Source organism: Astyanax mexicanus, chromosome 1 (genome assembly GCF_023375975.1).
Source record: "Astyanax mexicanus isolate ESR-SI-001 chromosome 1, AstMex3_surface, whole genome shotgun sequence".
Taxonomy (NCBI): domain Eukaryota; kingdom Metazoa; phylum Chordata; class Actinopteri; order Characiformes; family Acestrorhamphidae; genus Astyanax; species Astyanax mexicanus.
In genome coordinates, this window is record NC_064408.1 from 99,174,958 (window position 1) to 99,201,113 (window position 26,156).

Sequence of the window (26,156 nt, forward strand, 5' to 3'; positions counted from 1 at the left end):
AATGTGGAAAAGTTCTATTTCAGAAAAGACCTGTGTAACACCAGGACTGGACAGACCCTTCAGATGATACATTTTCCCTCAAAAAATGGTCTCCCTGAAGAGGTGTAGTGAAGCAGTAACGACAGCACAGACAATCATAATGATAGCACAGAGAAAGAGAGAGAGAGAAAGAGAGAGAGAAAGTGAAAAGAGAGACTGATGAGGCTGTGCTAGTAGTGTTATGAGGCTCTAGAGCCTTGTCAGTGAAACAGTGCCATCTAAAGTGAGTAGTTAAACAGAGCCAAACACCATCCCTTCTGTTTCTTCACACCACGTCAGTTACTTCACCACTGAGCCTCATAAAGTCAGGCATAATAAAGAAGCTAAATAGGTATGAAACATCCTTATCTAGGTTATTAATGCATATGAATCTGTAAAATGAGATGAGAAAAAGGTACATCTTCTCGTCAGTCAGTTACATACAAGACTTCAGAAAGAGATTAAAGCATGTGTTAAACAAAACACTTATTAATAAAAAAGAAATCCATATGACACTGCAACGTCAAATTGATCTAATCTGCATACAGAAAATCCATCCATACCTAATTACCGTGATCAAGGAACAGTTCCAAGTTTTATTCCTGGTGTTTAATTAGCTTGAGCCAATTATTTTCACACATATTTCCTTAATGTTTAATCAATCAGCCTTAAATAGACTGTAACAGTTTATTTAGCCCTGAGAAAAAAGAAAAACCTGGTCGTTTCATGGAAAAGTGACTGTTTTAAAGCATAGAACCAGAAGAATTTTTGGAGTGATTCTTTTGGATTGATAGCGATATTTTTGTTCCCTAAACAATCTTTTAAATCGGAGGTTTTAGTTGTTCTTTTTTTGCAAGGAAACAAAAAAAAAACAAATGTTATTTTTTTTGTTGTTGTCGGGAGAGGTACTGTGCATGTATTGAATATGTATAAGTGAGTTTTATAAGACTGATAAGATTTATGTCATCTAATAATTGGTCCTGTCATTGGAAAGCCTGTCCATTCAAAGCTAAAGGAATGTATATGGCTTTACTCCCCTTGGCTCCCCTTTTGTATATCACATAGCAAAGAACTAGCCAGTATCTATACTGTCTCTTAGTGGACATAACTCAAAAGGACAGTACTCAGGTGTTCTCTTCCAAGCGCATCAAGCTTTCCACTGACACAGTGTTAGCCACAATATGAAAAGACATGGTTCTCCTTTACACTTAAGGAAGCATTTGTTAGTATGATGCATCCTCACTGCATGGCTAGGATAAATGACTGAGTGAGGATGACTATATTGGGGGAAAAATAAAATAAATTGTAGGGTCAATATAAACTCTAGGTGTAAATATTGGTAACTATAATAGTAAGTAAGTAAGTAAGTAACTATAATTAAACTCATCATTAACTCAAGAGAGGAATAAGAAATTGCAAAATTTGACAATGATTAACTGTTATAGTTCAAAAAAGACATTTAAAGTCTGAAAAAGAAACACAACGAAACTTGGCATCTTCATATATTAAAGTTACTACTAGAAAGACAGGGAGTTAAAAGTAACAAGAAGTCACATTCCTTTCTGCTTAATATACAGTACCGGTCAAAAGTTTAGACACACCTTAAATTCAGGGATTTTTTTTTATTATTTTAAAATGTTCTGCATTGTAGATTAATACTAAAGTCATCCAAACTTTGAAAAAAAGAACATGAAATTATTTAGTAAATAAACAACAAGTATTAAACAAGCCAGAATATATTTTATATTTTAAAGTAGACACCTCTTGCTTAAATGACAGTTTTGCACATCTTGGCTGGATTTCCTCAGTCAGCTTTATGAGGTAGAGTCACCTGGAATGGTATTCAGTTAACAGCTGTGCTGAACTTGTCAAAAGTTAATTACTCAAATTTCTTGCCTCTTAAAGTATTTGAGAGCATCAGTTGTAAAGTTGAGAAAAGGTATACAGTGTTGGTATACAGTGAATAGCTCTATTCGAGTAATGTTTTAATCCACATTATGGCGAGAACTACTGAACTAAGTAAAGAAAGACTCAAAGAACATCAAAACTGCTATGATGAAACTGGCACTCATCAGAACCACCCCAAGAAAGTAGGACCAAGAGTTACCTCTGTTGCACAGGAGAAGTTAATCAGAGTTACCAGCTTTACAAAACATTAAACTAACAGCACCCTAGATAATAGCCCAGTTAAATGCTTCACATATTGTTTGGGTTGGTTTAACACTTTTAAATGTATTACATGATTACTACTACATATTTCCTTCATAGTCTGGATATATTTAGTATTATTTAGTATTTAGTATTAAAACCAAACAAAAACATTGAATGAGAAGCTGTGTCCAAACTTTTGCCTGGTAAATATGTCAATGTATTACCTTACACTATGCCTACTGTATGCTCCTAAAAATGAAAGTTTTTTAGCATTGTTTTGAAGGACGCCCTTTGGTATCCTAAATAACCATCAATGGTTGTGGTTCAAAATATGACTCTTTCGAAAATTATAACTAATAAAAAACACATGTAAAAAGTCCAAGAAAATACAATAGGTATAAAGGTGTTCTTCGTAAATGTTATAATGACTGCGGTCCATCTGTTGTTCCCACCTTCTACTAAACCTACATTCTACCCCGAGAAGCAGGGGGTCAGGTCACTACAGCAGGTGACTCCTAACCCTGACCCTGAAGGATGGTCAGGACCTTCTACCCTGTTAATCAGCTCATTAACAAGCTGTTCCAGAGGGTGAAGGTGTTTTCTTAAGGCAGAAACTCACACAAATGTCCAGGACCAGGAAAACTGAAAAACACTGCGCTATAAGACCACTCGACATTCTTTCTGTGGTGATCTATTCTCAGCATCGCAATGAGTCCTATGACTCTGGCATGTAGAGCATTTCACTTAAATGTTCTTGATGCACGCTAACACCACTCCGAGCCAATAGCAGTAAATTTCTGGCACTGGTGTTCCTTTTCTAAGGATAGTAAAAGCTTTAATTACTCTCATTATTGACTCCCATTGGAAGTTGTGACAGCTTAAAAGCTGCATGCGCATAGTCTTTCAGTCCTACAGTTAAAAGATTTAGAAAATATGCCAAGACACCACATGAAAAGTTAAAGAAGACTTGGTGGCTGCACTGCTGCGTGTATCTCTGGTGGTGTTTGTTTAATACATCACACCATTGAAGGCCATTAATTACTGATTAGTGCCCCGTCTGCAGTGCAGGAACGGAAAGGTGCATTAATATTGCATTTGTAGATTTATCCTCTCCAGATGGCTGTGGAACAAGACAAAGCGAAACCTTTTCAGACGCAACACCGTCCAATGTGGAAACTTGCATTGGTTATGAACATGTATTGCAGGGGTTGGCAATAGGCAGCCTGTTGGCCAGATGTGGCATGAAACAGCATGAAACAGCTGGCCTGTAAGGTTATTAACTATAATGAACAATAATGAGAAAAAAAAATAAATAAAATGCTCCCGTTTCTGTATCATGCTCGGCGTGACTTTAGTTTCCACCCGTTCTCATTTTTCTGCCCATTCTTGGGCTCCCCATCTCCTTATAAGGGCATTTTTTCCCAGCTGTGTCCCAATTCACTAATCGGATCAGCGGTAGTGTATTGGACCGCCACCCTGATGACATGGGTTTGATCCCACGTAAGGAGCCATATGTTTATTTATTTTTTCTTTCCTTTCTTTTTGGGTTTACCTGCTTTGAATTCAACTGTTCTGCAAATGGGTTCAACAACCCTCTGGGTTTTAAAAAAAACATTTAAAAACCCACTTTCTGTTTTGGCTTTCGAGAGTGATCATGGGAAATTGAATTTTTGTGGTTTGAATGTGCTGTTTTATTCATTTTATCATTGTTTATGTATTATGTTTTAATTATTTTGTCGTAAAGCACTTTGTGGCTTTGTCTTAGAAAAGTGCTATATTACTACATTGTTTGTCCCTCTGGTGTTGGGGTGGAGGTTGGCTAAGGGTCGCCACCGATGGACCCCCCATTTTATGTAAGAATTGCAGCTCATTGGTGGCCATTTATTCTCTTTCCTGTTTTAAATACAGTTTTTCCAAACACTATGAACTATGGCCTAATCTCATTACTCCGCCCCAGACATGGTATAGAATATATTTAGATTGCTGTTTCTCAGGAATTGTTGTTGTTGTGTTGTTTTCTGTGCACATTCTGTGTATTCTCGCACTTACGGTACATAATGTTATGAAACGAGATATGACATCCATCAGAAGCGTATTCTTGCAGCTCTAAAGGGAAAGAGCTCTCTGAGCTTCTTCGTAATGAAGATAATCATTTACATGCATATTTATGCAAAAGAACGTGTTTGTTGATGAAGTGTATGTTTCACATCTAAAATTATGGATATGTATACAAGCCCGGAAGAGGTGCTTAATGGTTTATCTGATTAGAAACCTATAGCAAGCATATAATTAGCATGCTAATGTTTTTTTGCTTAGGGGAAGCCTCCTAGATGACATCTTGGCACTTCTGCCAGCACACAAATGGTTTAGTTCTATGAAAGAAAAGTAAAAAGAGAGAAAAAAAAGTGTGTATGTGTGTCACAGCTGGGCCCTGGTCAAAGAGCTGTCTGCGATACAGGTGTGTGATGGATTTTTGTGCTAAATCCCACTCTGCTGGGCACAAAGGTCTTTCATGGCTGAGTCGATGAGCCCTGGAGCACCTTTGAGCACTGGAGATAGTGTGCCCATGTGAACTCCTCAGTAGAGAGCTGCAGGGTGACCGCAGCTGATCCGGTTAGCGCTGGGGCTGGCGGAGGATTGGCATCCAAAGGGGGTCTCTCTGTGGACTCGGATCTCAGTGTTCAACATGCCAAGGGCATTGGCTGGACAGCAGGGCTCAGGCAGTATGAAAAATATGAAGATTTTGAAAAAAATACAGATTGTAGGGATCGAAAAGGTGGATAACTCATTCTTTAAGTCAATTTCCATGTGTCATGGAAGCTAAAGAATGCTGGGACCCACTAAATTAGACATGTTTGGAGTTTTACCAGTCGTTTGTCTGTTTCCATGGACAGTTTTAGCCAGACACCACCATATTCATACTGCGCTGTCCACTGTGGGTGGTGATGCCTTCTACAACATAGAAGGCATCACTGTGGCACTGTGGGTCAAGGAACATTATGGGCTCTATCTTACACAATGCGCAAGGCGTGCCCTGATGCTCATTGCTACCTTACACCTCATTAACAGTCTATTTTCACGCCATTTTGCACCTGCATTATTTAAATAGTAAAGGAGCTTGTGAATATATCTATGTTGATAAACATGGTGGTCTGGAAATGAGGTGTGTTCAGGTAAATTTCAGGCATATTGCTGAATATCTTGGCAACGGAAAACTGATTAAACTGATTAGAACCCTGACAACACTCAACAGTGAGACGTTGACTGCTATCTTGGCAACACAGGGGTACTGCACATGTCCAATGCATGTACACCCCCACTCGTTACACACAGAAGAAGATGGAGCAGTGCACAAACCCAACTTTTACATCAACAATAAACAGAATACTAAATGAAATAACATTGCTGTTTCTGTAAATGATCTATTCACACACTTTTACAGCATAAATGTGCTGGTCAGTTTCCTCTGCTGAGAAACGCAGAAGCGCTGCACCATTAAAATACCAATCTCTCATCTGATGTAATACTTTCATGCTTAATTTAGATGCAGCTATCCCATGACCTTTCATCATGTCAGTGTGTATAGTTAAACATTAAAGGTCAGTCGAGTAGGCCTGACCTACATACAGTACCAAATATAAATTGCAAAAGAAGTTTAATATTAAATTATATTCGGTCAAATTATATTATATAGTCATCATATGCTAACCCATTTACAACACCTTTAGGTACATCTACTGACATGAGTGTCACTTAGATAAATATTGTGAGTTCTGGTGACACATTACTGAATGGCAAGGATCATATGACTAGAATAAAACTACATAAACCCTTACAGACATTTATAAAGGCTTATTTCAGCTAGTATCCGTTGCAGATGGAGTCACAATGTTTGCCCAACACATGCTGCAATTTAGCAAACCGAAAACCCCAGTTCTTAATTGTTAAATTAAACTCAAACACCAGAATGTATACATTGCCAGTGCTTTAGTGGTGGAATATTAACTTGTTTTAATTGGCCAAAACACATTTTGGTTGGGTCTTAATGGATTAATTAATCAGCAACTGATTAGGGCTATTATAATAATTGCATTAATAATGCATTAGTGCAATCTATTGTAAACCAAACTAATTGCCTTAACACTATTACAACAGTTTCTTAGACCCCTCTAATCGTGTGTAGTAGTGCAGGCCGAGGCCCAGCTACTCCAGTGCTGTGTGTTGTATTGTTACATAGGTAGAATACACAGCTGTGTCTGCTCTCATACAAGTACTGCTTTTAAATGACTTTTAAAGTGGTGCCATCTATACCTGGTCAGGGCTTGTGGTGGGAGGATATAGACAAATAGATAAATCAATGAGGCAAAGCTACAGCAAGGTAACAAATGCATCAGCAAAGTGGAGCTCCAGTTCCCTTTGATAGCTTCTCCTGTAATAAGATGAGCTGTGTGAAGGAGAGGAGCTAAACCACTGACTGTACTTTATGAAGAGCTATAAAAAAGAATTTGCCCCCTATAGATTTATTTTTTTTTTTGTTTTTTTTTGTTTTTTTTTTATCATACTTACATTTTACTCAGCTGTACCTATATCCTGCATCACTGGTGAAGCCACAACACAAGGAGGGTGAAGACTAGCACATGTCTCCTCCTTCGATACGTGTGAAGTCAGCCACCGCCTATTTTTGAACTGCTGCTAATGCAGCATTGCCGAATAGCATCACAGCGCACTCAGGAAAAATCGCAGTTACTCGGTTCTGATAAATTAGCTCACAGATACCTTGTGCTGATCAACATCACCCTATGAGTGATGAGGGGAAAAAGAGCGCCATCTACCCACCCAGAGAGAGCAAGGTCAGTTGTGCTCTCTCAGGGCACCGGAAGCTGATGGCAAGCTGCATGACTGGGATTTAAACTAGTGATGTCCCAATCAAAGTGGCAACACTTTAGACCACAGGACCACTCATTTATTAAGGGAAAAATGTATTGGAACTCACCTGCTGACACTTGGCAAAGCAGTAGTCTATAGGATGTAATGTGTTGTATTGATGTAGAAAAGATGTACACACTTGAATCTAGTAATGCTATTTTCTCCACTAGTAAAGAAGGAGCTCTGCACAGTGTTTTTTTTCTTTCATTTTATACATTATGACAAAATAGCAAAAACAAAAGAATTCTGTGTATAATCAGCCACTGTTGATCTCTTTCAGCACTGAGGATAGAAACTGTATTCAGTGTGTGGAAATAATAGAATATTCATATTTAGGTTCTCTATAAAGATAATAAAGTATATATACTGAAAATTTATGAATGAACATGAATGAGTGTTTAATGCATCCAGGAGATTCTTATGTAGTTTTTATGTATTGTTATGTAGCTATAACTTTTTAAATGAAAACTTTCTTTAAACTTCTTTAAACTTTCTTTAAAGTCAAATTTGAGTCAAAAAAAAATTCTGTATGCAATTAATCATGATTACCTGCACAAAATAATGCAAATAATCATGAATGTTCCAGTGAAAATGTAGCAATTGTGGTTGATTACACAGTAAACAAGCATAGTAATAAAAATAATTAACTATACAACACAAATATATAATCATGATTAATGAACTACACAAAAATAATGTGATTACTCATGAATAATTCCTCCAAATAATGCAGTTTGCAGTCATTATTATAATTATTGTAATATAATATAATTATTAGGATTTAGCCTATTAGCCTATTTAGCCTATTATATGAATAATCATGAATAACTTCATGAAGTCAAATTGAAGTGAATTGCTATGAACTGCAGAGAATAATGCAATGAATCGCAACTAATTACAACAAATAATTTAATAAATAATTTAATAATAATTCATAGTCATGAACTGTCCAAACCATGTAAATAACAATCATGATTAACTAATCAAACCTGTAACTAACAGCAATTAACCTTCCCTCAAACAAAATGTTTATAATGTACAGTGCCCTCCATAATTATTGGCACCCCTGGTTAAGATGTGTTCTTTAGCTTCTCATAAATTGAGTTTTGTTCAAAATAATATAGGACCACGATGGGAAAAAAAAGTAAAGTCCAACCTTTAACTCAAGTAAATTTTAAGGGGGAAATAAAATCCCTGACTAAGAAATAATTATTCTTCATAAAATCACCTGTTCCACAATTATTGGCACCCCTAACAATTCTTAGGAAATAAATTTAATAAAAGTATTTTTGTCACTTCTACAGTAGTTTACGAAGTTGATCAGAGTATGTAGGAACATTTAATTAGTAATTCACAACTTCCTGTTTCCCTGGGGTATAAATATGACGTGACACAGAGGCCATTTATCTTCAACATGGGAAAGACAAAGGAACATACCATTCAAGTGAGGCAGATGTGTGTTGACCTTCACAAGTCAGGCAATGGCTACAAGAAAATCGCTACTCGCCTACACCTGTCCATATCTACTGTCAGAGGAATTATTAAGAAGTTTAAAACAACTGGAACAGTGGTAAACAAGCCTGGACGAGGACGCAAGTTTATTTTGCCACCACGCACAGTGAGGAGGATGATAAGAGAAATAAAAAGTTCTCCAAAGCTCACTTACAGAATTGCAACAAATGGTAGCTTCTTGGGGTCACAAAGTCTCCAAAACAACCATCAGGCGCTATCTACATGCCAACAAGCTGTTTGGGAGGCATGCACGGAAGAAACCATTTCTCACTCACAATCATAAACGCAAACGTTTGGAGTTTGCTAAGCGGTACTATGACTTCAACTGGGACCGTGTGCTTTGGTCAGATGAAACAAAGATAGAGCTTTTTGGCAACAAATGCTCTAAGTGGGTCTGGCGTAACACAAGAGCTGAGTATGCAGAAAAGCACCTCATGCCCACTGTGAAATACGGCGGGGGATCAGTGATGCTGTGGGCCTGTTTCTCTTCTAAAGGCCCTGGGAACCTTGTTAGGGTGCATGGCATCATGAATGCTCTAAAATACCAGGACATTTTAAAACAAAATCTGGTGGCTTCTGCCCGAAAGCTGAAGATGGGTCGTCACTGGGTCTTTCAGCAAGATAATGACCCTAAACATGTGGCCAAATCTACACAGAAATGGTTCACCGCACACAGAATCAAGCTCCTCCCATGGCCATCTCAGTCCCCAGACCTCAACCCCATTGAAAACCTGTGGGGTGAGCTGAAGAGGAGAGTGCAGAGGAGAGGACCCAGGTCGTTGGATGATTTAGAGAGAATGTGCAAAGAGGAATGGTCAAAGATCCCTCTTTCTGTATTCTCCCATCTTGTGAAACATTACAGGAGAAGATTAGGTGCTGTTTTGTTGGCAAAAGGGGGTTGTACAAAGTATTAACATCAGGGGTGCTAATAATTGTGGCACACATGATTTGATGTTAAATAATTATTTCTTAATGTGGGATTTTTTTCCTACTGAATAAATTCACTTGAGTTAAAGGTTGTATTTTACTCTTTTTTTCCATAGTGGTCCTATATTATTTTGAACAAAACTCAATTTATGAGAAGCTAAAGAACACATCTTAACCAGGGGTGCCAATAATTATGGAGGGCACTGTAGATACAACTAGAGCATTTTTAAAGAGAGAGATCTTTAAGTACACAATGATTTTTGTATATTTAGCATTTTCTCAGGTTAAAAAACTGCATTGAAATTTGGCCATCTGTGTGTGTGTTTTTCTTTATTGCCAGCATGCCAGTGGCTGCATTTAACCTTACAATACATTCTGTGGGTATATATCTTTCCTGGGAATTACAAAGAGCAGAGCTGACGATTGCAGCAACCTGTCGGAAATCATGCTCCTGCTGCTGCGCTAAACAGCGGCGCTAATGAAGAATAATGGTGCACACCTCTTGATGTCTTTCATCAAACTCAGTGACGAGAAAGAAGGATGGAGGGAGAGGGAGAGAGAGAGAGATGAAAAGCTCACAAAGAGAAAGGGACAAAGAGAGTTAGAATACAGCGTGGTGACTCCAGGTGCTGATGGAGAACGTGTGGTTGTGTGTGTGTGTGTGTGTGTGTGTGTGTGTGTGTGTGTGTGTGTGTGTGTGTGTGTGTGTGTGTGTGTGTGTGTGTGTGATGTGCTGATTTACAGCGAGCGCCCCCGCCTCACCCAGAGAGATGATCAGCCTCAAGGAGAGGAAGACAGACTACGAGTCCACTGGAACCAATGCTAGTTTCCATGGAAACAAAGGAGAGCACACATCCAGGAAAGACGCCATGGCAGGTAGGGCTGCTCTGGGGAGAAGGAGGTGGGAGGAGGAAATAGAGGAGCGAGGGAGAGGAGCGGAGGGGAGGGAAGGGGGGGTTATAGAGCATCAGCTCCAGCCCTGAGGATCTGACTCCTCTAATCATTCTTTTACCTCATTAGACCCGGACTCTGCATCCAGCCTTCATTACTACTGGGGGTGCTGCTCTGAAAAAAGTGCTGCAGTAAAAATGTACTTCTTATTTAGATGTGTACATCACTTTCACATGAACAGATTACATTATATCAACATTACGCTTATGTTTCCCTGGCTGACAGTGGGTAAAGCAGTAGTGTATGGGGTGTAATATGTTGTATTGATGTAGAAATAATGAATACATTTGAATCTAGTAAGTATTTTGCACCATTTTCTCCACTAGTAAAGCATCAGCACTGCCAAATTTAATGTTCTTGAGTTTTCCCTTTCATTTAAACTTTTTGATACACTTCTAGAGACCTGGTTAACCTTCAGAAGTCATTAAAGTTATTACAGTAAATTTACTATACACTTCAAACGACCAGATTAATACATGGTTAGTTATTAAATTGTTACAAATGGACAAAACACACAAAACTATACTTAAAAAGTTAAAGTTAAGTTTTGGTCACAATCTTACTCTTATGTAAGATTGGTCTGTATCTTTCTCTAAATATTAAAGTATTGCATCAACAACAACTAAGTGAAAAGTAAATTATATATATATATATATATATATATATATATATATATATATATATATATATATATATATATATATATATATATTTTTTTTTTTTTTTTTTTTAATCCCACTATATAAAAGGACAAACAAATGTTTTAACACTGTAAATACTTTTTATGGTCCCATTTTTATTTACTTTGATACAAATGTAGACGGATCTTTTGACTAAACCAATACATTACAATTAAAAAGGCAGAGAAAATCTCTGAAAAGTACTTTCAAATAAATATTTTTTTAATGTAAGCAAGTGAAAGTATAAGTGTCTGATTTTAGCAATACAAAGTACAGAACTTTCAAACTGTATTTATTTAAGTACATTCCACTCCACAAAAAACAAAGATAAAAATGTTTCAGATTGTTTTTATAATACCATAGAAAAAGCACTTTTAGTTTAATACAAAAAAACACAACAAATTCTATGTACCAAAGACACAAGACATTCAGAGTGAAAAATCATTACACACATACAGACTCAATACTCAAAAATAAAATGATTTTACCATGAGCTCTGACATCAGGGAGCAGGAGATAAGTCAAACTATATCATAACTGCATTATAACAGACATTTTATTATGCATATATTTGGGAAGACAGATAGTGTATTTGTTGCAAAGCATTAAAAGCTATTAAATTCTATCAGAAACCCTCTAAATTAAAAGTCTTACACGAGTGAGTGAGTGAGTTAGTGGATTCAAAGCCAGGGCCATAAGGTGCTTTACATTTTATAAACGATTTAATCAGCATTAATAACATATCCTAACTAACTTGTAAGGCTGTATTATATTTGAAAATAAAAATAATAAACTTTGTCTTTGTATAGGAACTCATTTTTGCAAAAGAAAAAAAAACTGTCTTCATATGGGACATTATCTTGCCATTTGAGATAATAAGGACCCAGTAGATCTCCAAACAAAATCGTATTCCTCTGTAATACGTGAATAAATTAGTTTCAAACATAAAATTTAATAAGAATCTGGACTGGCTGTAGAAACTTTTGACTGCGATTCACACCATCTTGTTTTTAATCTATTGAGTGTAATGTTGTCATGTGACTACTAGATAGTATGGGCAGTGTCTCTATATGAGTACACAGGATCAGCATTTAAAAAAATGAAGTATCATGGTGCAGAGACGCAGAAATGTTATTAGCCCATATTAGAATGCTGTGTCTCTAGGGGTTAAGGTGCTTGGATAAGATAGTAAGACAAAAAACTAGATAGGAAGATCCCTGTTTGGATGTTTTGGGTTAATAGACTTTCTCAGATTTTGAGAAATAATTTAAGATTCTAACTTTTCCTTTATCAACAGTGATAACTATGACTTCTAAGGGTTAACAGGTTCTACATTTATTCTCTACAAAACGTCTTTCGTGTGTGAATCGTAAACAAAAAGCTGAAAAAAAGCTGAAAACGAGATGAATATAAAAAGAGAAAGAGGGACACAAACTGCTGTAACTTCAGCAGCCGTTGGGCTCAAACGGTTAGAGATGGTGATGTGTACAATGTCATCACTTCCTGCATGTTTGATCTGTGGTGCAGTAGCTGCTGGCTCTATAGGTGTTAGCTTGAAGCACAGCAGGTTTTTTTTTTCCAGTGATCTGCGTGTCCCTTTGAACTCAGGGTGATGCTAATTATGTTTCAGCAGCCCCTGAATGTGCTGCATAGTGCAGGTAGCCCTGTACCATCACATTTCACACGTTTTATTTCTTTGTGAAGCACCTGTGTGTAACAAACACACAGACACACACACACACTCACACAAGACGTGTTCATTTCACTCCTGCACAAGTCAAAGTAAAGAAACGCCTTGTTCTTGCTCGTTTTGTTCTTGCCTTTGCAAAAAAAAAAAAGAAAGCAATTCTCAGCCCACCTACTCTTTTCCTTTCTGCTGAAATCTTCCCCACAGTTCAAGTCTCCTGTGGAACCTCCACTCTTTTCCGCAACTCGTATGTGACTCCAAATGAAGAGATCAAACACAACCAGGTAAGAGTGACTTCAGCTGAACGGGGCCACCTGCAGCACAAAACAGCACACTGTCTGCATGTTAATAGAGTGTGTGTTTGTATCTTTATACAAGGTATAGGAGTTGACTTATTATAAGATCTTAGACAATTAGTTTCTTTCTTTAGCTTTCTTGTGTAGCATACCCCCTGTATTTATATAGCACACTTTAACCCCCTAAATATTTTCTACTGACGCCAATTTTTTTAAACAAACTATCTAGTAAAACTGTTGATTCTCACCGGTGTTAGTGCTCGTGGCTTGTGACGAGGTAAAGGTGAGGGATGAGGAAGAGGCTATGATTTGAAGTTAAGGTTAGCGTTGTTTTGTGGCAACAACAAAATATAGGAGTAAAATATTTAAAATAATAAAACAATCTACAGTGCCCAGATTATCAAACAGACTTTAAAGGTGCATTATGTAGGACCTGAGAGCGAGTGTGTGAAATGGTTACAGCAGTCCAATTTCAAAACACCACAGAGAGTAGTCTGCTTCGCCCACCTCCGCGAAAGTACCTGACTGAGTTAGCTATAGCCAGTTAGCTTACCTGTTCAGGAGAAAAGTAGCATCTCTGGGTCGGTCTTGTGTCTTTTTGAGCTCTAAGTCTCCACTGTTTGAACTCACTGCCAATATTCACTCTTGTTATATTCCTGCTTTGGTCACTGAGCTTTTTTAAAACATGCTGAGGCTTTTTAAGCTGTGTAGCAGCTGAGGTTTAACTGAAGCAGCTCTGCTAGCTAAGCTGCTTTGCTGCAGCGCCGATCGCTGTAGTGTGGGGTACTGGCAACCTCGGAGGGCGGAGTTAGTGTTGGGGAACGAGCAGCAGGAGAAGTCAGAGGACAAAACAAACACAAAACCCGGGACGGCCTGCACATTTAAAATAGGAACGTACTGCTGAAGCCGTGCTGACAAGATCTGCCAGTGCTTTCACTCAACATGTTTCCTTAATATCTGATGATACATCCTGATCATTTTAACATTTAATACTGAAAATTAGTTACATAGTGGTCCTTTAAATATCAGATGAAAATAGCTTAAGTAAATACTAAAACATATTTTTAAATGATTATTTTATTATTTCTGATAACGTCTGGGATTACACATAAGGCCCATTCCCTTTCCCTATATTCTACTCTCCCACTCATTAACTAAACAATACTAGTAACCTTTAACACCCAACAACTAGGTTGCTGTGTGATTCCGGTTAGAGAAGCGCAGACAGAGAGTGTGTCACTTCACAATTTATTGTGGAAAGAGAAAGTTAACAGTTGTTCAATGTGTGTGGTCAAATCAAGGAATCAACAAATCAAAGAATTTACAAGAGGCTAGAACGAGTCACTAACAGCTAAATAATATATTACAACTTACATACATGTGTTGCTAAGTCAACTAACCTACTTACACATAAGAAACATTAGATGTTTATCTCTAAAAAAAAAAAATGCAATTAACAGTAAATATTACACACACAAACATTTAGGAATACAGCAGTTGTTTTATTCATTTTAAAATGTCTAGTTGTGGTCTCTAGTATGAGTGAATCCCATGTGAGCTGTTTTTTGTAAATAAAAGTTCTCAGGTGTTTCTATTTAGCCCTTCTTTAGATCACAGGAGTAGTTGTAGAACTGAAGAAAGACAGGATTTTGCTCTTGCTCATGAATATTCATTCGTTTTCAGAGACACAGCCTTAGTTGTAAAGAAATAGCACTGAGGGGTAGGTAAAGTTAAGTACGCTCTGCCGCGAAGCTGAGAAGAGACGTTATCAATGCCGCAGTGCGAGTGGAGACTGCCCGCCGGGGCGACGCTCTCCCTGCAACATTGATAACTTTTCTTTCAGCTAAACTAACGCTACTAAACTCTTACCTCAGACTAGAAGATTCATTTCTTGGGCAGTTTCACCACGTCACAGCCCCAGAGTTCGCTCTATATTCTAAAATCCATCAAGAACAGTGCTCGCTTTGACCGGTGTTCTGTCGAGTTTAGCTGCCTTGTCAAACCTCCACTTCCAAAAGCTCAGCGTTGAATTCTGGCAACCCAGACTCACACCCCTCCAAGCTCACCACACAGGACATTGCAATATTTTGCCCACAACCTTGATGCCACTATTCCAACATCACACGCACCAAACAGCTCTAACTCTCAAACACACTATTGCTGTCCCCATCTAACCTCATTCCTTCTTATCCACAACCACTGACTAGATCTCTCAGCTACTTCTGACAGTTCCCTCATGACTGCCCTCAGCATGCATCTGAACCCAAATTCCAAATACCAACACAGGCGTGACTGACTTTGTTGCACCTATTAGTATAGGGTGCTACAGGGGTGCTAATTTGTCCTGGTTCGATGATGATGCAATCAAATCCAACCAATCATGTCTCATTCTGAGGAGCCCCGTGACTCTAACAGACTAACTGACTCCACAGTTCAGAATGCTCAGCTTGTTTTCATGAACAAGCAGCCCAAGGTCTAATATCACACAGAGTTACGCCTCGCAATCTCGTGAATATTTAATCTCACTCCCACACCGTCTCTGCTCAGTATAAAAAAGTGGTGGAATAAGACATAATACAATCGTCAAGGTCCTTTTTTCTGTAAATTTAATGAAGCTGGCACCTAGCGCTGAAAAATAATGTATTTAATGTGTGTTGCCAGGAGAAGTGACAGCTGTCCATCTTACTAACTAAGAGCCTGCTGACAGAAACAAGGCAGCAGATTGATTATCCTCACTAAAGCCAGTCAGATGTTGCTTAGAAGACTGTGTAGGCTGTCAGCCTATGATAAAGAAGATCTGCCACATGCTTCCACTGCCGTAACACCTCTTAGTCAGTTCTCTGACTGTATACACGCTTATATAATAATATATATTGCCATAATGAAGGAGCTTTTAAATATATCTACACTGATGTGTGTGGAGGTCTGAAAGTGAAGTGTGTTCAGGTAAATTCTGGTGTATTTTTTATCTTGGCAACGGAAAACATAGGTGCACCACTGACTGATTAGAACCTAGACAACAGTCATCAGTCAGACGTTCATTGCTATCTTGGCAATGTAGACATGCTAAGCGCACTTAATACACCAACCAAGCATGTCAGTTTATTTAGCTGGGAAGCGCAGAAGCGAAGCACCTGGCTGTTAGGGCGTCGCTGCTTTTTACACCTGTAGTTTGTTTCTTTGGTCCGAATGAGTGGATGAGTTTGTTTTCTTAGAGCGTTTTCTCCCTCTGCTCGGTCTAAATGCACCAAAATGTGCACCAATAAACCACACAAGCACGCTGTGTCCTCTTATTGGTCAAAGCTGTCGGGCATGTGAGCAAGAAAAAATGTAAATATAGTGAAAAGATTCTGTGTTCCAGCATGAATATCTGTGCAGTGTAAAGCTGCTTTAACACAGAACGCTGCAAACTTTACACACGCAGGTAGAGAGGACGTGAGGGTTTATATAGGGTGAGTGAGAGGAGTAAAGTTTGTGGGTTAAACCCCCCAAAATTAAGATATGTACATAACTCCAATTATAGAAGTAAGAAGACTTATGAGATTTTGGAACCTATTCAATACCAACACTGTTTTTCCTACAACGGCCAACCCCGGGACTGGTTTGGAATTTTAGGAAGACTCTGATTTGGCTGTTTGGCTTCCCTTTTCTTAGTGTTATACTACATTTTTCTGATTTCTCTGGCCCTGTTGGAGACCGGCCCGTATGCTAGTTCATATGACAGGGATGGCTACCCAGACTGACAGCTGCAGCCAGTCGGGCCTCTGATAAGCCTGGCTCTCACGCACGTCTGCTACTTTTTCCAGGGAGCATGACGCACTGCATCTTTTCCAATTAGTCACATCTCATTTTTCTAACCCAACACACTACCTTACTCAAAATTCATGAGACTTCATAAACCAAGCCCCAGACACCATCACCAGCAGTCCTCTAAAGCCAGGATATTCTGCTCACTGCTGCAGCAGATAAAGGAGGATTGGACACTGTATGATAACAGGCTGAATATCAACTGTCTGTAGAAATCAGTGAGGGTATATAATACTGCTTTGGGTTTAGGCTGCGTGAAGTGCTGTGGCTGATTTAAGAACACCATGTTTTGTGTGTCTATTAATTAAAGAGCTGATACTTTTTACCCCTTAAAAGGACAGCATTTTTGTCAATTTTCTGCCTGATATTACACCCAAAATCTTAAAGATTTCTGTTCAAGCATTTTATAAAAAGGTTTGATGTTTGATAAGGAACATTACTACAAATTTTACTTGTAATTGTAATAGAAATTATTAAAAAAAAAATGTAAGTAAATCTGCAATTTTAAAAATATAATGAATAACAATCATAAAATCTGCTCTTTCCTAAACTTCCTTTTAAAATCAGTATTTAGCTGTGTTTCAGCCTGTGCTACCTGCTGCTGCCTGCTGCCTGCTACCTGCGGTGACACAGGTTGTAGTGCATGTAGTACAGTCAGAATATCAGAATATGTCAAATATACACACCAATATTCATGTAAAAATGGATTGTGTCCATTCTTTGTACATAAACTCATCCATATTTATAGATAGATCTGTTACACTACTATAGTAGGCAGTGACTGCCCACTTCTCTGGGCAGAGTGAGTGTACTCACTTGTGTGTTTGTGTGTGTTTACTGCATGGGTGGGTTAAAGGCAGAGGCTAAATTCCATGTTTATATGCGTGTCTTGTCTTGTCTTTTCTTGTTCTTGTCTAGTTCATTTATGTAAACTATACTTCTAAAAGCTTAATACACATTTCTGATTGGACTACCTTTTGTACAACATAGAGCAACCAATCAAAAAGAAGATCCTTAACATACATTAATCTGACCATATCAAAACGGGATGTATTTGCAGCTTTTTGCAGAGAATAATTTCTTTTTCAAGAATAAGAACTCTTTAAAAAAGTCAAAGTAGGAAAAACAGCTTGGTTCTTTGGGAGTTTGGAAAATTTTAAAGTTTTATTTATAAATGAACACTTGGTTATACAAGGGAAAAAATATACTTTGCTAGTTTGGACCGTGCCATCAGCATATTATGATTTGTTAGTAGACTGATAGGAGGACTGGAGTTCTTGGAGGTGGTTTCTGCTTGTGGTAGAAAGACAGCCCCCCCCTCTTGTAAATGATGCCAGGAGTGAGAGATATTACAAGATAGTTAAAATAGAGAAAATGGGGTGGTGTAAGATTGTAAAGACTATTATTATTATTAGAGATTATAATTTTAACACCACTGTAAAAATGTAGGATATGGTCCCTCTAATAAAAAAAAAACTTATTTGAGAATAAAACCAGCTCTTGTTTAATGAATCATGGTTGTGATGTCACTAACACATTGGCTACAATACAGCCTGTTTATTCATTTTGACATGATAAGAACTGTTTCTGAACTTTTCATCCAGGGTAGCCAATCAGAACAGATCAGTCATATAGTCATACAGTCATAGTATCAGAATAATTAGTTTATGAACAGTTAAAAGTGATGAATGCTGGCCCTTAAATTTATCCTTTGTGTTTTCTTCAGGTCCCACCAAACCCAGTTGCACAGGAGAGCGTGCGGAAGGACTACGACACGCTTCCACCCTTTCAGAACTCAACCAGGAACTTTGAGGAGCCCTTTTTTGAGGATACGGTGCACCGCCCTGCTCCCACCACCGATCTCAGTATGCACCTGGGACTAAAGTCCACCGGCAACTACGTGGACTTCTATTCCGCTGCCCGTCCCTATAGCGAACTCAACTACGAGACGAGTCACTACCCGGCCTCGCCCGACTCCTGGGTGTAGGACATGGTGACCGTCCAACCCCCCATCCCCACCTACCCCCCACGGTCCGGGGGGTGCTCGCGGACAGGCTGGAAAACTGTGCATGTGCATGCATACCACTAAACATTTCTTCAGCGAGTTTTTGTTTGTCCCAAAATAAAAAGCTAGTTCCACTGAGAGAGAGAGAGCGAGCGAGAAAGCAGGAGAGCAAGCGAAAGAGAGAAAGAGAGCAACAGGTGCTGTGAAAGGGAAGCAAAGTTGTTAGAAAAGAATGTAAAAAAAAAGTGAAGTTAAAGAAATGATAAAAGCAGAAAGGGCAAGAGAGCACTTAATAGAGGCTACAGTAGGAACGGTTCAGGATGTCAAAAGTAGGAAAAAGAAAAGCACACAAATACGTGGATCAGAAAGTGGATGAAGCAAGTGGTTGGTTTACAAGGAAGATTGGGAACAGCTTTTCACATTTCTTTTCTGTTTTCTTCCATTAATTCATTGTGCTTCATATTGATTTTTGGCCAAAATTCATCCTTATTAGATTTTCCAGCCTTTTTATCTGTTGTTTTTTTTTTTACTTTGTTTTGTACTTTTTTTATTTGTCAATGTAAAGTAATTGGTGTACATTACAGAGATACGAGTGCATTGTGTACATTACACTGCTGCCACCCGGAGCCTCCAGGGCTTCGGGTCTTTAAAAAAAAGAGAAAAGAAAAGAAAAAAGAAATAGAACACTTTAGAGAGATGTATCAGCTATCAGTGTCCCATTTTCAGAACAGAGTATGTTTCCAGAGCAAGAAGGACTTATCTAGCAGTATTGTTCGTTCCGATAACGTGAGTATGTTCGTGGCATCTAAAGCAGCGTTTTAAAGCAGTTACGAGAACATCATTCCACACTCCTTGTCGATGAAGTGCTTTCTCACTGCCTAAGAAAAAAAAATGATGTAGATATTTGAAAATGTTTTTGTTTTAATTTTTTGAATTATGGTAGATTTTCTTTTACTTTAATTTTTTTTTTCATTTCTTTCTTTCTCATTATTTTCAGGGGGGTGACATAAAAGAAACATAAAGAATACAACTGTTTAGTCATCCATAACTGCAGAAAACACATTCGTTCCATGTGTATCTCAGTTCCCTGTGCTAACCATGAAAGGATATATGACATTGTGCCAAACTGAAATTAGCACTGGAGATGTTTTAACCTAAGTTTGCCAGAATTTTTACTACTAGTTCTCTCCTCTTGTGTAACTGCTTTATGTTCATACGTGTGTTTTTATTTGATTTCTGGAATTAAGCTACTAATCTAGGCAACACTGGAGTGCGAAACTACCAGGAGGGCGAAAAATCTTTGTGAGCTTAATTCCCTCCAAAGATGTACAAAATCTGTCTCTCTATGTTAGCTGAGTGTGTGCTGTATGTTGATTGATGTTTGAGGTGAGAGGCGATGTTTGTTTCTAACGGGTGGTGGCTTCTACTGTTTGACTTTGGCAAAAGCACCGTAAAACTACTAGACTGAAATGTTCATAGAGAATGATGAATATATAAATATACATATAAATATAAAATCTATATCATTTTTATGTGCAGATGTCGGTGTCACTAAAAGCAACAAACTTGCAAGAAAAGACTTGTATAAAAGGATTCTGTTCACATAAATGTTCTGAGAAAATGAAGAAAAAAAAAAACAAAAACACTGGCAATGTTGACCCCCGGTCTCAGTTGTGTTGTTACCAAGCTACATAGATAATCAGGCTGGATTTTGATGATGTTCTGGTGCCAGGACAATAAATTACTGTTTGCAATCTTTAGTGCTGTTTGGCTGTTACCATCACTCAGGGTAATTCTGGGTAATAATGGGATTTTCTGCGTATTTTTGTATTTAAAAACATGTTTTCTTGATGACTCTTGGAGCAGCAGTCTTTTCCAACAATGCATCACATATTTTGGTTCCTGTAAACACAGCCAGGTACTGTGTAAGTATTTCTACAGTGACACAAATGTCACATTCAATTTACACATTTAATTCTTTGAGCATTTCTTTAAACACAGAGCAGTTATGATATGAACCTTCTAATGTTTAAACTGAAACATCAGATCAAATGTTTATTATAAATGCTATTCCACCACTGAAAATCAAGCTCCTTCCCTGCTGTCATCCATTTTCCCTGCTCCTTAGCAAATTACTTTACATAAAAATCATGTGAACAAATATTGGATATGTATCAAATGTATCAGATTTTTATTCCTACGTGTGAAGGTCAGAATGTCAGATTCAGTGTGTTTTCTGTTGTTCACTGCCCCATAAAGAGCAATATCAGATTTGGACCATTAAGAACATACTATAGATAAATTGATCATTTTGCCTCTTGTAAACAACCTCAGCAGATTTGAAATGAAGCAGTTAATATGTAAAGATGAAAAGATGTAAGACTTTAAGCTTAAAATTCAAATTTTTGTGTTTCATTCTTATTTTTGGGAGAAAATCCAACAATATTGCAGTAATTAGGAGTTATTGTCATGCTCTGTTTTCACACACTCAAAAGTAATTTACTTAGTGTTATTACTTTTATTGACAGTATGGTCTGTTCCCACTTTATTTAATGAAACATTAAGGTCCATTGGGTTGCTAACGCAAGTGAAGAAGCCAATCATTAGTATTAAAACAAAACAAAACAAACCTACTAGCGAGTAGTTGTGTCCAGTCTTATCCACCAGGGGCCGGGATACAGTTGTAGATGCAGTATTCGCTCTAAACATCCAGGCAGTGAATCTGATTTTATTTGTTTAATCTGTTTGCTGGTCATTCCTCAAACAACTGATGAGGATCTTCTTGGCTGTAGTATTTCCAATCCTTTGTGGATAAGGTTGAACACTCCTCTATTAGAGAGAGATCAGAGAGTTGTTCCAAAAAATGTCCAAATCAAAAATGTAGTACATTTTAATTGTGTAATGATGTAGGCCTGCAGTTAGCACAGTGCTATTAGTTGAACATGCTGTTAGCTCCTATCACTTTTAGCTACATTGTGCAAAACTTGAGAATTACACATCAAACATGTCTTTAACTGATGATATTTCACCCAATTATCACTTAAAATTTTCTTCAGGTTACATGTAAGAGGAAGACTGATTAGAATGAGGTCTAACAGCAGCCAGAACCCTTTGTTTTATCACCTCGCTCTGACACTTCCTACAGAGCTCCACAGGTGTTCATAACCCTGCATCATCCAGCATGCAGAGAGTCATCAGCTAAATGAAGAAGCAGAAGCAGTGGAGGGCAGCCTCACAACCTCCTGTAATCCACAGCTCAGCAGAGAGCCCAGTGTTGGAGCATTAAATATTTTGTCTCCAGCAGGCTCGGCGTGATGTACGACAAGGTCTTTTCCTCACTGTTCCAGGCAGCTCACAATCCACATACGGCCAAGCAGCCACAAAGAGGAACCTATTACTCAGAGTACTCGCAGCAACGGATCCACCGCTTTTATATCAGCACACAATGCGTTTACAGAAGACCGCACAGTCCTCCACAAATAATCCCAGGCAGCAAATTCTCTTCTCTCAGCAACCGCAGCCTCCTGGGGAAGTGTTTTTTTGGAGGGGATTAGGTTTACGGCTCCCTTAAATTCAGTCCTGCTGAGAAGCTCTATCTGCTCATTTCCTGTCAGTCAGGATATTATTATTTTTATTACCCCCAGTTCTTCTCTTTCAGCACCACAGCTCATCCATGCTTCTGATTCTAAAACAGGAAATGAAGGTCCTGCTCAGTGGAGTGCTGGATGCAAAGATCAAGTCAAGTCAAGTCAAGAGGCTTTTATTGTCATTACATCTGAGTACAGGTACACAGTGTGATGAAATTACGTTCCTCCGGAACCATGGTGCAACATAGAACCACAAGCAATAGACAACATAAAGTGCAGGAGTGACGACAGTGCAACATAAAATTATAAAATTATAACACTAAATAACAATAAATACAATAAATACAAAAGACGAGACAATTTAAAGACAGGACAGTGCAGTACCGATACGGTATAATAAGTGTATAGTGGGGATAAGGTGCAGAGATGTGTGACATACTGTAACATATAGAACATATATAATCACAGCAGTTACTGAGGTAGAGTTTATAGTTTTTAAGAGTGCAGCAAATTGCATGATGCAGTGTTGCATGGATGTAAGTTTTGTGTAAGTATTAGAAGTGCTTGGTAAATGACTTGTAATCTGGTACCGATTACAAACTAAACAGCTCTTTACATAATCTTTCAGAGAAATAGCTAAAAATGTGCACCGTGAGCTGCCAGCAGGAGGACTGGTAGACATAGGGGAGGAAATGGTAGAACTCCAACTCCCAGTATCCCTGGCGGTGATCAGCATCAACCAGCTGCACCTGTGCTCTACCCTATATAAACCTCAGTCAAACCAGACCTTACTGTTGCACCTTTGCAGAGGGGTGACTGGTAACAGAGGGTATAAATTAAGAAAAGAAAAGAAAAGAAAAGAAATGAAATGAAAAGAAAAAAATGAAAAGAAATGAAGAGGAAAAAAATGAAAAGAAAAGAAAAAATTAAAAGAAATGAAAAAAACAGAAAAGAAAAGAAAATGAGATCTCAAAGAAAGGAAAGAAATCTGAAAAGAAAGCCACAAAAAAACTAAAGAAAATATCTCAAAAAAGAGCATAAAGAGAGTACTGCGCTGTGCTCAGCCAATTTTGAGTTGGGTTGTGTTTTAGTTTGGTTTATTTAAAGTTGAAAGCTGATTTTCGTTGGTACATGCTGTTTTGTGGCAGTTCCTTTCTGTGTTCTGTTTCTTGCCTTTCTTTTAACACCTCTTGTGAGTTTTTTTTTTTCCCACCCATTCTCCAACCTCCTTGGAGATACAGTTGCTTAAGCACATTACCTGTAACATTTCAGACCATTATTAGAACTGACTAATAAATAATAGAACTCTATTCATATAATTACATACATTATATATTTATTATATAAATGTCCCTATTTGCTCTGCACTCCAACACCTACCCCAACCGCAACAAAAAAAAATTGTATCATTACCTTTAAAAACAGGGTTGAGTCAAGGCTCTGTGTAGAACCATGGAAATGTAAAGAACCGTTCAAGTACAAAAATCATCTATTGCCTGGGAAAAAAAAACAAAGCAGCCAAACATTTGAGCACCTTTGGTCAACATACAGTTTCACATCTATTGGTGTAAAAATTAACTGATTGTCTTTTACAGATGTTCATTCTTCTGATGCTTATCTTGTGGTGAAGAAACTGAACCTTTTTGTTTTAAACTGCACAAAAGAACAGTATATAAACACTCCAGAGTCTGTAGCTGTGCTACAGTTACTCCAATATAGCAGGATACATTTTTTAGTTTTGACAGACTTGGTTTCAGAACAAAATTAACAAGCAAGAGTTCCGATATTTCCATTTAGGGCAAAATATATATATGGACCTGGTTTCGCGTAATTGGTTTTATTAATTTAATGAACTGTGTCTAATTCAAAAAGGTGGTATTTGGGTGTCTGTGGATTCTTAAAAAAAGTCTTAAAAGGTCTTAAATGCATTTAGATGACTACAGACCTTAATTTGTGTTTGAGTGATATTAAAAAGTCTTAACGTGAACTTCTTCAAATAAGTCAAAAGTATTCACATTCAGGTAACACTTTATGATAACTTGCAGTAATATACCATTCCTTAATATACTATACCCTTCCTGCACCACAGGGTCCTGCACTACTACCCTCCCCATATAAACCAACAGGGAAGCAAAATGGTGTATGTTTATACTTCTCATCCAACCACAATCAGATTCACTCTGGCTGGAGAGATTTATCTGGATAGTTAGTTTGAAAACCAGCCAGAATGAAAACAAGACAGAATGAAAACAAGCTGAAATGAAATAGGAATAACAAGTCTATTTTTAAAATGTAAAGAATAAAAAGTACAGATAATTGTGTGAAAAAAGTAATCTGAAAAATAATTACCCCAACATAACAAAAAATTCTACTTAAGTAAGGTAACGTAAGGTAAAGTATTTCTACTTCATTACTTGACACATCTAAATTCCCCCTATACCTGCAGATACCCTGGATTTATTCAGTGCTGTTTGGCAAAATCATCTTCATTTTCATGCAGTTTTTAAAAAAGATTTAAAGTTTAGCCATTTTGTCAAATTTGTTTATTAAAAGTTTAATCACCTGTTTCCTAAAAATTTTAGACAGGTTTTAAAAGTTTTCCTCTGATAGTGAGGACATAAAGTTTAACTAATAGATATTCTCAGTGTACCCTTAAATTAAATTGCTGTCTATTACTTTCAGACTGTTCAACATAAAACATGCTGTAGTACAAAATGTTACCGGTTACCGGTTGTGTTAAACAACTACGGCAAAGTCTGAACATTAGCAACCTTGGGGAGGAAAGGTACAATTATCTAATGCCTCCACGAATCACAGACAGTAAAAGCTCAGGAGTCGACTTCTAACGTCGCTTCCTCCTGGCACAATGCGTGTAAAATTAAATTAAGCATATGTACCTAATAACTCCATTTCCCTCACACGCTGCCAATGATTACGCCTGCGTTGTGTTCCAAAGTTCTGTCTGTTCCACCGCACACAGTGGGAGCATAATCTAATGTGGCATGAAAAAAAGGTCTTCAATCATACACTGCGGTTCTTTTCACTGCAGTACAAACACCACTAGGACATGAAATTCTTTACTTTACATTCCGTCTGACAGTCTAGACTGGAGGTGTTTGGCACAAAGCCAGTTATACAGCTAATGTGAATTTTCAGGTCACATCCGCCCGACCAGCATAACGTTTTTTTAAACTGATATATAAAATTATAGCAATTCACGTAACACACAACAATCTATCCACCCATTATAATTTTCATTTGTGACAGGCAGGTAAACTGGCAAAGCGATGTGGGAGAAGCAAGATAGTATTGCTGTCAAAATGCCACATTCTGAGTTCTGATCTTATATACGGTAGCAAAAAGTAATTTGGCGTTTGATGTGTGAAAAGCTTTTAAAACTACAGTGTCTACGGTAGTGCAAGGGTAAACTACTGCATGCTAACTGGGTGGATACATGTAAAGGTTAGCTTTTCATGGCATTTTGGACTGAGGAGTGCATGCCATTATGAATCAGACCAGGCTAGGCAGCTAGAGGACTAGAAAAAAATTCTTGGACACAAGAGACAGTTACACCTACAAAAGCAGAACAAACCTGTTCAATAGCCCTAA

At 37.9% G+C, this 26,156-nt stretch overlaps 1 protein-coding gene across 2 annotated transcripts in view; it reads left to right on the plus strand.

Annotated features, from left to right (window-relative positions):
• ctnnd2a (catenin (cadherin-associated protein), delta 2a) overlaps positions 1 to 20,720 on the plus strand; it is a 628,772-nt gene extending 608,052 nt beyond the window's left edge. For both annotated transcript variants that reach the window (XM_007252283.4, XM_022681995.2), the window contains 3 exons: positions 10,279 to 10,410; positions 13,060 to 13,136; positions 18,682 to 20,720. In XM_007252283.4, coding sequence (XP_007252345.3) covers positions 10,279 to 10,410; positions 13,060 to 13,136; positions 18,682 to 18,942 — 470 coding nt within the window. In that variant the 3' untranslated portion in view covers positions 18,943 to 20,720. The remainder of the gene's footprint in view (positions 1 to 10,278; positions 10,411 to 13,059; positions 13,137 to 18,681) is intronic.
• The last annotated feature ends 5,436 nt before the right edge of the window (positions 20,721 to 26,156 follow it).